Raw genomic sequence first — 12,512 nt, forward strand, 5'->3', positions numbered from 1 at the left:
ATGTGCACGGCATTCTTCTGAATATCATTAGGGAAAGTCAGAAACAAGGGCAAAGGGACCACAGAGTGCATATTGTGAGAGACGAGACAGAGACGGAGACAGAGGCTGGAGACAAATAGAGACAATATGTGCAAATATAACACTCACATGATTATATGTAAACATGCTCAGTAACACACAGCGCATAAATCCCTAAGTCAAACAGTCAAATAGATTCTGACACCTTATCAAACAGTTTGTGGCTATTACCCTCTCACAGATGACATTTTTAGCCAAGCTAGTAAAATGCAGATTAGTGAACCTGAGCAGTTAAATGTTTCACATGGAGAGGAAAGGAAAGGAGAGGAGAGGAGGAAGTCACTTTGTTTACGTGTATTTTTGACTCTTTCTTCCACACGACCCCAGCAGCCAGGCGACACCAGCACTAATCCTAAAAGCAAACTGACCCCTCGCTGTGGGAACCTGATACAATTTCCTCTTTTTCAAGAGGGGCAAACTCAGGCCACTCCAAATTTGCTTATTGTCCATGAGGCAATAAAAAGTCATCGAGGGCCATAATTTTCTGAGGGGCATGTCATTACTATGTTGGATGGCGCATTGGCAGCAGTGATAACGGGGGCCGTAAAGATCTCACTGAATCTCAGAGAGAGGTCGTGATTGGGCACGAAAAGGGCAAACATCTCTTTTCCCAGGTAACCACAGATAATAATGTTTGAGATGCAGTAAATCCAGCTGGAGGTCAATAAACACTGCTACTGGCAGCACTGAGTTGCTGAGGGATGTTTTCTCGAGGAGTTTTTAGATGCATTTACTTTTTATTCCGCTCAGATATCGACTTTCATAAAGAGCACATGAACAGAAAGGGATGCTGTTGCTCTCGTGACCCTGTATGATGATTGTCAAATGTTTTATTAAATACATGGACACATGCTTACATACACTTGACTTAACCTCTTCAGGGACAGAGACTGAGCTCCAGGTGGCCTCGCCATAACCCTTTCACCTCTGAACTGGCAGGGAAGATCCCACTGTTTGCTGCTTACAGTGAATATGCTTCAATAGACTCCTAGACAACACTCAGCAGCACTTAACACACTCATCTGGGATAACTGTTTTGCCTCTCTCTCTTTTACTCACTTGCAAGATTTTCTAACACACACACACAGCTCCAGTCAGCATCAAAATGCTTTCACAGCATTCAGCATTCAAGATGCTCTACCTGCTTCATCTTATGCTCACATTTTGTTGTTTTCTTTCACTGTCACTTTTTTCCTCTGCCGCTTCCCCCCATGTTCAGTCTCCAAGGAAATCAAAGAAAGACTTGTGTTTGTGTCTGTCAGTGACTGTACTGACACACACACACCTCCAGTAATACAGACTGCAGACTAATCAAGGGAACCACATACCTTTTATCTACCCACAGAGTCTCACATTTAAACAGATTACCGGGAAAGCTGGACACCAGTAAGACAATTACTGGACTCAGGATCTTCCTCAGTAATGTCTAGACAATGTCTAGACAACACGCACAAAACAACGCACTGCATCGCTCAAGTTATGCATTTTAATTTGTAGGCTTATACATTATATGTGCAAACGTTTAGAATTTATAAATTGTTGGTATCAACTTTGTTTGCTAGTTTCTTGTTACTTTGTGATCACTGAACAACTGATGGTTCGAACATTTAAATTTAACATTAGAACGAAGCAGTTTCTGTGCGAAACCTGCCTCTTGGTCTGCGTGCCACTGCCACCAATATACATTTGGGAATCGCTTCAAATATTTCAATAATCACTCTCTAACTCATAGCTGCAACAGCAATTTTTCAAGAGCAGCAGCTATTGGGAAGCGAGTCAGCGAGGGGAGTACACAGAGACAGACGCAGTTCTCTCTTCCAGTCTACTGGACAATCAGACCAATTAATCGGTGACTTTGAGGGGGCCACGTGAAGCTGAGTGATTGGACAAGCTGGATCTAGCTGCTGATTGCCTGGCACCCCTGTCCATGTCCCCATTTGCCCGCCTCGGCCCTGGAGAGCAGCCAATGAGATGACGCCAAGCGACAGCTCTTCTGTGACTTGACCTTGTTGGAAGGTACAGAGGTCAGACGATGGATGGATGGATGGACAGATGAAAGGATGACATCATCAAGAATTTTACAGTCTCATTGATGGGGATTCACAATCAACGGAGGTTATACAGAGGGATTCAGAATGAATGAATTCAAGCTGGACCAGCACATGACATTTAAACACATCAAACCAGGAAAAGTGACTATCATGGAGGCCAAACACCATAACTTCAACCAAGATGATCCCAGCTGGAATTTGGTTGAGCAGTTTTTGTTTTTGTTTTTGTTTTGTTTTTTTTTTTGTTTTTTGGCAAAAGCCTAACTTCACCAGCAAAGACTTACCAGTCTTCATTTCAGGGAAATCTCAGAGAAGGTTGCTGATTTTATTTGCCTGTATTTTCCATATTTTGCAGAACATTTTTACTCAACGATTAAAACTAAAACTGACTGTAATCATCAAGTACATTCGTCAATGTAGGAATTTCATTGAGCAAAATTTAGATAACTGGACCTCATGTGGAAGAGAAGTCAACCATATTCAGGGAAAAAAAACTAGATGACAGACTTACAGAAACGGTCAGTTTAGATGTGTCAAATGGCAAATCTCAGCATAAATTTTTTGTCAAGCATTCCTCCAATTACACCAGGCAAAGAAAAAACCCTCAGAGCTAGCTATCAGACCAACAACCAGAAATCTCAGGCCACTACTCAGACACCAGAAATGTATGCAGACACCAACACATAGCCTTACAGGGAGCTATTTGCCTTGGCAAGCTAAAGTGTACTCTTTACAAACAGTCTGGGTAATTGGTGATACATATCTAATATCGCCAGTCATCGCCTCACTCCCTGGGTGTTTCTGACAAGCAGAGGGGGAAACCCTGTAGCTTTCAAAAACAGAGCAAACACTCTGCTCTGCTCCTCTGCTCCACTCGCATCCACATCACTGCAGCTGCCCAATTCTGTGCCTGAATGTTATTCTGTTTCCCTCGCACGCCAGGCCCTGGGAGAAGCCAAGGGGTGTCCTTACAAATTCACACAGGCAAAGAGGAGTACTTTATACTGCAAGAAAAAGAGAAGGCCCACTCATGTCCGTGAGGGACCCCGCCTTCGTCCTATGCATGTATGATCTGTTAGCTTTTCCTCTGCTCTTCACAGAAAAGCATGATCCAAGGCACAAGAGCTACAACGAGGCTCGTCCAGAGGGCTTCTGGGTATTATACAAAGAGGCTGGTTGGTAGGAACTAGCTAACAAACAGCTGGGCTAATAGAGTGGGACTAATTAACTACAGGGCCACTCTGACTCTCCCTGTCGAAGCTTGCTGGATGTTTACAAAGATCTCCCAGAGAAAGGGAGGAGAAAAATAAGAATCTTTCTTCTTTGTCTGCTCTTTAGGGAGAGATGAGACACCCAGGACTGATTTTAATGACATGTGTGAAGCAAATGTGATCCTCCCTCCATTTTTTTTTTTTTTTTCAACTGCCAATGGAATTTAGTGCTGAAAAATACCATAGCCATTGTGGTCAAAGCATAAACAACATAAGTAAGAGCTCAGCATGTGAGCATTGTCAACACATGCAGATTTAAAAAAGTTTTTTTTTTTTTTTAAACTACGCACATTGTCACATGTGCTTGAAGCACTGCAAAACATCTGCTAATGAGTAAGAGATCCAAATGTTATTCTTCATTATCAATTACTTCTTCTCCTGTAAATCAAGCATTATTTCATGTGCGTATGGAGACCTATGATCTTGCATAATGTGAAAACCTCCTCATGACTCCTACAGCGCATTCTTTTGACAGCACGAGTGCTACATTTCCGGATGGAGATGGCGATTTTTATACCAGTGGGCAGTGAACCGTTCCGAGAAGGGGGCATAGCAGAGCATGTGTTTATCTCAGGAACAGCCTCAGAATAAAGCCTGAAAGAGAGAGAGCAAGAGAGAGACTGAGATAGAAAGAGAGAGAGAGAGAGAAGGTTGGAGTTCACTAGATAAAGGTCCTCAACCATCCAGCATCTTTCCTCTGAGCTGTTTTGTTCTGCTGAAGGGGCAGGATGGAGAGAAGAAGAGGCAAAACAAGGAGCAAATGACAGAGACAAACCAGCAGGAATTAGAAAAAGACTGAATGGAAGAGGTGTAAAAATAGAGACCATGGTTGGAAAGAAGCAAAGGATTGATTGAAGGATGGATAGATTAGAGAACAGTGGGACACTGGAAAACAGTAGCTATTAGCTGTGCAGCTTCACGAGCAGAGGGGAGGAAAATGAAGACAGAAGACAGACAGACAGAGAAAACAATCTGTTAAAGGTAGAGATAAAAATAGGTAGGGAGAAAATAAGATTACAAACAACAACAAAAAAAAAATGAAAGTTAAAAGATAGAAAGAGAGGAAGAGGATGATATCTATAGAGATCACAAGGAGAAAGAAGTAGAAACCAATAGTAAAGGTAATATGAAGAACGAGGTGGATAAAGAACAAGGGAAAGCAAAAAAAAGGAGTGAGAAAGAAATAGTGAACAGGAGATGAGTGAAAAAGATTATGAAATGAAAAATAACATAAGGAGGGAACAATTAAGAAAAATGGAAGAGAGTGAGATCGGGAAGAACAAAAGTGCGAAAGGTACAAAGAGAGGTGAGAGAAAGGGAAAGAAGGATAAACAAAGGTAATGTTTAGGAGCGAGTGGGAGGCATGGAAGAAAAAAGGGGGAGGAGAGAGAGAAAAGCACGGAGATACACAAGGAGAGAGAAACCGACTGAGAGCAAAATGAAAGAGAGAGACGCAAGAGTAGGTGGGAGACAAGGGAAAACTGGAGAAGAGAGGGAGGATATGAAGATGAAAGAGCAAAAGAGAGAGAGAGAGGGAGGAAAGACAGTGGGGTGAAGCTGTCGGGGAGGGAGCGAGCAAAGTGCCAAACAGATAAATAACCAGCTTACTGGGATTACCAAGTGACTGACACACAATTTGCCAGAGCCGATATGACGTGGCAGTGATAGTGCTTAACCCATATAAACCTGAAAGCAGTCCAACATGTCCTCCGGTATTTACTGTTGTCACTGTGTCCTGATGCTCTACACTCTACACTGTGGGTGTGTGTGCGCACGCACTCACATCAACACCACACAAACAAAGCAATCTCACAGTCAGACGCACAAACACAAAACACACACACACACACACACACACACACACACACACACACACACTTGCATTGGCCAACAGGAGGCATATTTGAACCCTGCACTCAAAATTTGAATCAACAAACAAACACTACAATGCCAAAAGTATGTGGACGCCTGGTCATTATGCTCATGTGTGATTATTAAAATTACGGATATTCATATGCTGATTTAATTGTTTCGTTGTGCTCATACAGCAACAAGACAGAAGCCATATTTGAGATGCATGGCTGCAAGTGGAAATATGAGGGTTTTTTTATTGTTGCAAATATGGAATGAAAGTTGTGCAACTTGAAATGATGACTCAATAAGTCACTCAAAGTGAGAATACGTATAAACATATACGTAACACAGCGAGAAACATGCTACATATGCAAATTACATAGTCATGGCAATGGCAGCATGGTGGCATAGTGGTGAGCACTGTTGCCTCACAATAAGAAGGTCGTGGGTTCAGTTCCCATGTGTGTGTGCGGAGTTTGCATGTTCTCCGCCTGGTACTCTGGTTTCTTTCCAATCAGCCAAAGACATGCATGTTTAAGTTGATTGGTGACTCTAAATTGCGAGTGGTTGTTTGTCTCTGTGTGTTGGCCCTGTGATAGACTGGTGACCTATCGGAGCCGGGGTTGGCTCTGCCAGCCGGAAACAGATAAGCGGTTGAAGATGAATGAATGAGTCAAGGCAATGAAATATTTAAATGCCCAATTTAATTCTTTTGAAGTCTTAAAGTCACCTAATCTAACTCATATGTTTCAGAACTTATAGATACTCTGATACCTACATGCACAACTCATGTTAAAATCAAAGCACTCTCATTAAACTGACACACACCAACACACACACATGCAGAATCTGCACATGCACACACACACACTAACCCCCATTTTACCCTCTAATGATCTTCAACAACAAACAAACCCTTACAATAGCTGGGGAGAGTTGGAGGAAGAAGAGAGTGATATGAGGAGATGGATAGACAGAGAGAGATGATGATGAGAGAGAGCGAGAGAGAAAGAGAGAGAGAGCGACAGAGAGAGAGAGTGAGGGGAGGTGGGTCAACATAAGGAGTGGGCTTATAATTGGAAAGATGTGAAAAATGAAGTGTCAGTTTGGTCAATAGAGGGCAAAGGTCAGAGAAGCAGGAGCCAAAACTCAGCACAGAGCACACTCATTAGAACGACCAATCACATCTTGCCTGGCTGCCCCAGACCAATAGTCATCAGAGGTGGAGGCCTGCGCGCGCGCACACACACACGCACACACACGCGCACATACATGCGCACGCACACACACACACAACATTGCTTTGTCTTCCCCTGATTTCACTATTTTTTTTATAGGTGTGTTCTCCTTTCCACGTCATCTGCCTATCTTTTATTTTTATCTCAACGCGTGTCTCACCTCTCAGTCCCTCGGCTCCTTTGTCGAACATTAGTGGAGAGCAAACGAGAAGGACAAACACGACGTGTGGGAGAGAGAGAGTGAGTGAGTGTGAAAGACATAGGAAGCGGGAGGATGAAACAGTGGGAGACAGACTGAGAGACAAAGAGACAGAGAGTGTGTGTTGACTATATAAATGGCTGCTCGTCGGAGTGGAAGGCATGGCGGTGCTCTCTGCTCCCAGCCGGCTCTGCCTCCTGGCCATGGCAACCCTGCAAACTGCTCGCCTTGACATTGCCTTCAATAATATATGAAGTTGCTTTTTTGCCTACAGTTTATTTGCAACGCCGCCTCACTACCACCACCACCACCAGCCCCTTCTCCAACTGCTACTTCTGTCTTTCCATGCTTTTCTTTAGCACAAACACACACAAGTTGTCTGGTCAGAGACGAGGAATAGATTAATATTAGATTCTCTAAATTCGATGGTAAAAATCATGTCTGTAATCGAATTCTGTTGATATCTTGCTTATAAAATCAACAGTGGCAGAAAATTGTTTCTCGAATAGGTAAAAGTGCATACATGTAAAACATACAAAGCAACCTGGAGCACAGGCTGAAAGCTTCAAAGCTACTGGTTTGTAATATGAGATGCGGCTAATCATCAGTGTCAGAATAACCTCTACAGTCAGTAAGCTTTTGATTTACTGTAACAAACAGCACAGTTTTTAGCTGCACATTTAATAATATTCTTTGAAGAATATAATGGATTTACGGGCCTGATTTTCCTTTTACATGTAAATGAAATCCTTCACAAAATACTGAAATCCTGAAGACAAGAAGCAGAGTAGCAAAAGAGCCTATTATAGGTAAGCAGGATTGCAAACTATAGCACTGAATAATACATATAATATAACCTGTGCAATCTGGGATAACGTACCAGTAAAGCAACCAAGACTTGCCTGAAACAAAACCCTTCCAGTCTGACACCAGGAAAACAGAAAACACTCTCCACACCAAGACAAGGCCATCTACCACTCCATGCCTGTCCTGCCCAGGTGTCTGTGGGCAAAACAATGAACACCTTGCAGATCCAGAGCTGATCGTACATGGTTGACCTCTGACCTCTCTCAGAGACAATACCAGGAACTGTGAGCTGTTGCTAAAACTGAATGAGCCCTCCCAAACCTCACCTGACTGCATAATGAAGTTTTCCATCATGTGTATATTTGGTGCCCGTCATAATAATATATTCAGCAGGTTGTGCTACATTCACACGCTACCTCTGACCCTCTTTATCTCCTCCAGCTGAATTGTATTAAGAAGATGCAGAGAAACAAATTCAGTCCTTACCCTGTTCGCTGCTATTGTCGCCGCTGTGTGATGTGTGACCGCCGCTGGACGGTCCCGGTGTTCCTCCGGAGCGCGTGGATGCCGTGTCGTCATGATCTCTGTTCCAGGACGTCTGTTGAACAGGGTGAAAGAGCACAGAAATGTCAGTCAGCTGAATTAATGTCAGCTACTTGTTTTTGTTGTTGTTGTTGTTGTTTTTTTAAGATAATTAGTTGAATTGAATTTATTTGTAATTGAATTGTTTTTTTTGTTTTTCCTGTCAACACACTGTACTGTGCGGAATATCGCCCACGCACAAAAACACAAACCCACACTCCACATAGCACTCACAACAGGCCAGCTCTCAGCCCAGTCGCACAGTGTGTATGAGCGTCTGCAACAGTCTTATGGAATGAGGACTGTTGGGGCTCTATGAAGAGCAGGGCCCAGACGAATATCAAGCAAACATGTTGTATTAGTTCCCAGCTTTCTGAGGCATGCAATCCACGGCTGCCTCCATTTGGCTCAAACCACTAGCAGATGAAAATACAAAACAGCTACAGCTACAACTTAAGATAGGCTGCAGCGGGTGCCAGGGAGTGATGTCATCCAAGCAGATCCGACCAGAGAAAGAGGGAGAGAGAAGTAACCAACTGAAGTGCCGCTACACAAGTATAAATCCTAAGTTTTGCTAACAAATGACCAAAAAAAAAATGCATGTCCAAACCCCTTCATGTAGATATAAATTTCATTTTGAGAACCTGAGCCAAGACAGAGACACTCAAGACGCTCAAGCTTAAGTTTTCCCACAATCTTTTCTCTGACAAAATATGCGACAAAAAAAAAAAAAAAATTGTATGCTGAACCAAACTTTAAAAGAGAGCGTTACCACAGAGTGGACGTCCATTTGTTTCTCTGTGAGTTCCAGAAAAATAACTGATGACTGACTTGACTGATGTTAAACTGAGACAAGTTTGTGGCATCAAACGCAAACAGCTGAATGGAGTAGAGAGACCCTGGGGATCTGGGTTTATATATAGTAAGCTGAGTGTGTGTGTGCGTGGGTGTGTGGTGTGTGTAAATGTCTGTCTTGGGCCAGATGAGTGTCAGCTGCACAACGGACAGTAGGGATCAAATGGTCCAGGATGAAAAAGGAATACACACACATGCGCACACGCACACACACACACACACACACACACACACACACACACACACCACTTTTATATACACCACAAACAGAGTTCAGGCACACACAGACAGGCAGAATTCACATTTGTAAACTTACTGTACTTTAAATGCACAGATACACACGCCCCACATAATCTGTCTAACAAACACATATAAGCATACGCTCAAGTCGCACTCTGTCCCATATGAAGCTGCTGCATTATATTGCAATGAAAACAGATGTTACCTCTTATCTCTGAAAAGCAACATTAGTGCCGAGGACAGGAAAGAAAAGAGACTTCAAAATAGGGGGTAATGGAATCTTGTGCCATTTCACACACGACCAGCTATCGCAAACAAACATGCAGCAGAACAAAACATACACACACCCAAACACCTACTTGAGCCTCCTCTACCGCCCACGTGAGCCTGTCTTTGCTCTGTCAAATCAAATGAAGCAGATATCAGCGGGCAATGTGGTGTTTGCATCGCGCTTTTAGGGGTATGCAACGAAATGAGTGATAGAAACCCGCACAGAAGGGAAGAGGAGAGAGAGACACAGGGGAACAACTGGTTTCAATTGGGATACCACGAGCAGGGCTTCCCATTGGGAAGGAGGATTTGGAGCTGAGTTTAGCATCATAAAAAAGTAGACATTAATTCATCACACGGGGTTTGTTTTAAAACAAAATGCAGAGGGAATAAAATAACAGAAAAGAAAACACAAGTCAGCATATTCAACACATTTGGGGTCTATTAGAGCCCATTTGATGTTCCTAGGCTATGAAATTATAATCCAGTGCTTACATGGACGATATAATCGTTGTTTTCCAAATTAGGCTTTGAGGCTTTGCAATAAAGAGGAAATTCACTGCACAAAGGCATGACTAGGATGATGATTGGGTAGATAAATGTTGATTTTAACAGAGATAAGATACCAAAGGGGTATTTTTTTTTTCCTCTTCAACTCTTACAAATTTTTTTTTTCCTGACCGTGGAGATGGTAGAACACTGAAAAATGAAACACCCGTGCATGACTGAGTAACTCCAGAGAACATCAGAAGTGAGGTAATCCAGACCACATGCTCAGCACGCAAACAGTTAACACTGGTTTTTGCCAGCTCCTCCAAAACTGCTGCTTTTAAAAAAATGAGTAGAACTTGTTTATCCAGAGCTCTGTGAAAAAGAATAGCAGAGCACCCCAGGGATGTCGAACCCAAAAGCCTCAGCTCGCAAAAGGACGTTTTTTTTTTTTTCCATTTTCTTTTTGTTTTAATTCTGTAACAAATTCCACTTGAAAATATAATTAGAAAGATGAGGGGGGAAATGGCAAACTGCTGCATTAGCTGTAATTGAACAAAAGAGAGCTTTGCCTGCTGGGAGGTGGCCGCTGAGGCCCCATGGGAAAGGGGGCGGGGCTGAGACAGGGCCTGGTGGCATCTCCACGAGGACAGGGAGTTTATTTATAATCACAGGCAACCCTTGGACAAAGCAGGCCCAGCACTGATCTGACACACAATTATTACACACATACCAGCACACACAGGTCAGACAGCATGTGCGCAAATTTTTACAATTCTTACAATTACACAAACACTCACACAAATACGTTTTATCTACCTAATGCAAACATCCCTCAATGGCCTCACTCACAGTGCCTGTTTAACAAACACACATACACTGACCTCAAGATACACAGCAAAAAAAAACAAAAAAACCGACTAACCAGTCTGCAGCTCACAATGCAGAGACTCACCTTTAAAAATATGGGCCATGTAAATTCACAAGGTGAACAGATGTATAAACAGAAAGCTCCAGGAAATGGAGAGAGAGAGAGAGCTTTCCCGCTGCATTCTCAGTACACACTTGATTTATTCTGTCCCCTTAATGAGCTGCTCTCTCTCTCTCGCTGTCTCACTCTCTCTCTCGCTATCTCTTGCTCTCTCTCCTGTGCAGGATATAGATTAACTCAAAGCTTAATTGTTTAGTAAATTCAATTTTCCACATTCTATTCTGCCTAGCTTTAGCTAAAGTTCTTAAATCTGCCGCGCCAAGCCGAGGGAACCCTGTTTGTGAGCCATGCATACCTTTTTTTTTTTTTCATTACCATTTTTCTTCCCTCCACCACCCTAATTCACCATGAAAAGATTTTCCTTGCTGGAAATTCTGATTCTGCTATGATCGGTGAGGCATTCCAATCCAATGCATTCTCGTTGTGCAGCGTCTAAGATGCAAAGGGGGGGCTTCCCTTTCTCGCTGTGCCAGACCCCATATCATACAAGCGCTCATGCAAGAAATGTTGCCTTGCCAATTCATTTGCAATAATAAAGAAAATGGTTAAGGTTGTTGTGCTTTACCCCCCACCCTCTCCTCTTTCCTCACTCTGAAATATCTTTTGTGATGATATGGATATTTACTTTTCACTCTGTGCCAGCAAGCGTGCGGGAATAATCGTATGTGCATACATAACGGCACAGACATAAATATCCAAATAACCCCCCACATATGCACTCTTCAGTGGTGGTACATCTGAATCAAAGATGACAGGCTACTCCATCCCCCAAAATGCTTTAGTGCATCTGTTCTCTGCTGTGTTTTTCCTTTAACACGTTTTCTTTAACACATTTTTGACCTTTGCATCAGCACTGCTTCCTCCGTTTGAAATCTGCGGGAATGCTATGTGCTGCAGCAATGAGATGGCCTGCCGTAACTCCAGACACATTCTCCAACTCAGCTGAATGCTGGTGAGGAAGCTGTTAGTGAAAGGGGGCTGAAAAGGCAGCTATTGTAAACTCTTGTTTACTTTGCTTTCCACTGTGACTAGATAAAGCAGGATCTGCCTCTCTGATAATCGGCCAGGCAAGCACTTGCCCAACTACCTCTGCTCTCTCCTCCCCTCCCTGAAATATTAGTACTTCCAAAACAGAAAAGAGGGGCTGATAATGGTATGCACGGTGCAAAGAAAAGGGGGAAAGAAGCCAAAAGACCCCTCCCTCCCATTCTTCCCTAACTCTTCACAATAGACAAAGAAAGAAGAAATAACCTTATAATTGCTGAAGGGGGTGAGGGAGAAAACTGGATTTGGTCTCTTGAGTAAGTAAAGTATGCTATACTGAATAGCCGTCAGGTACTCTTCAATCGGCTTTTTAAAACCGGTGGGTTAACCTCATAGAGACAAGCAAAGATAATTACATGTTTGAGATAATTACCAGAGCTTTCAACGTCCATTTAGATGACACTCACGAAAACTGATTTTCTTTTAGATTTTCTTTCTCTGCGGCCTCTTCGCCTTCAGCTCTCGCTAAAGACTCCTTGTTTACTCCCTGAGAGCTGAAATCCAAACAAAAACATTAACTTGAGTGCCCTCCCCTCCATGCTA

General features: G+C 42.9%; 1 protein-coding gene across 3 annotated transcripts in view; it reads right to left on the minus strand.

The window, feature by feature from the left end:
- The window catches only part of meis1b (Meis homeobox 1 b), a 78,802-nt gene that overhangs the window by 55,063 nt on the left and 11,227 nt on the right, over positions 1-12,512 (minus strand). For all 3 annotated transcript variants that reach the window (XM_029520573.1, XM_029520575.1, XM_029520576.1), the window contains one exon: positions 7,985-8,096. In XM_029520573.1, coding sequence (XP_029376433.1) covers positions 7,985-8,096 — 112 coding nt within the window. The remainder of the gene's footprint in view (positions 1-7,984; positions 8,097-12,512) is intronic.

Source organism: Echeneis naucrates, chromosome 15, assembly GCF_900963305.1.
Source record: "Echeneis naucrates chromosome 15, fEcheNa1.1, whole genome shotgun sequence".
NCBI lineage: Eukaryota > Metazoa > Chordata > Actinopteri > Carangiformes > Echeneidae > Echeneis > Echeneis naucrates.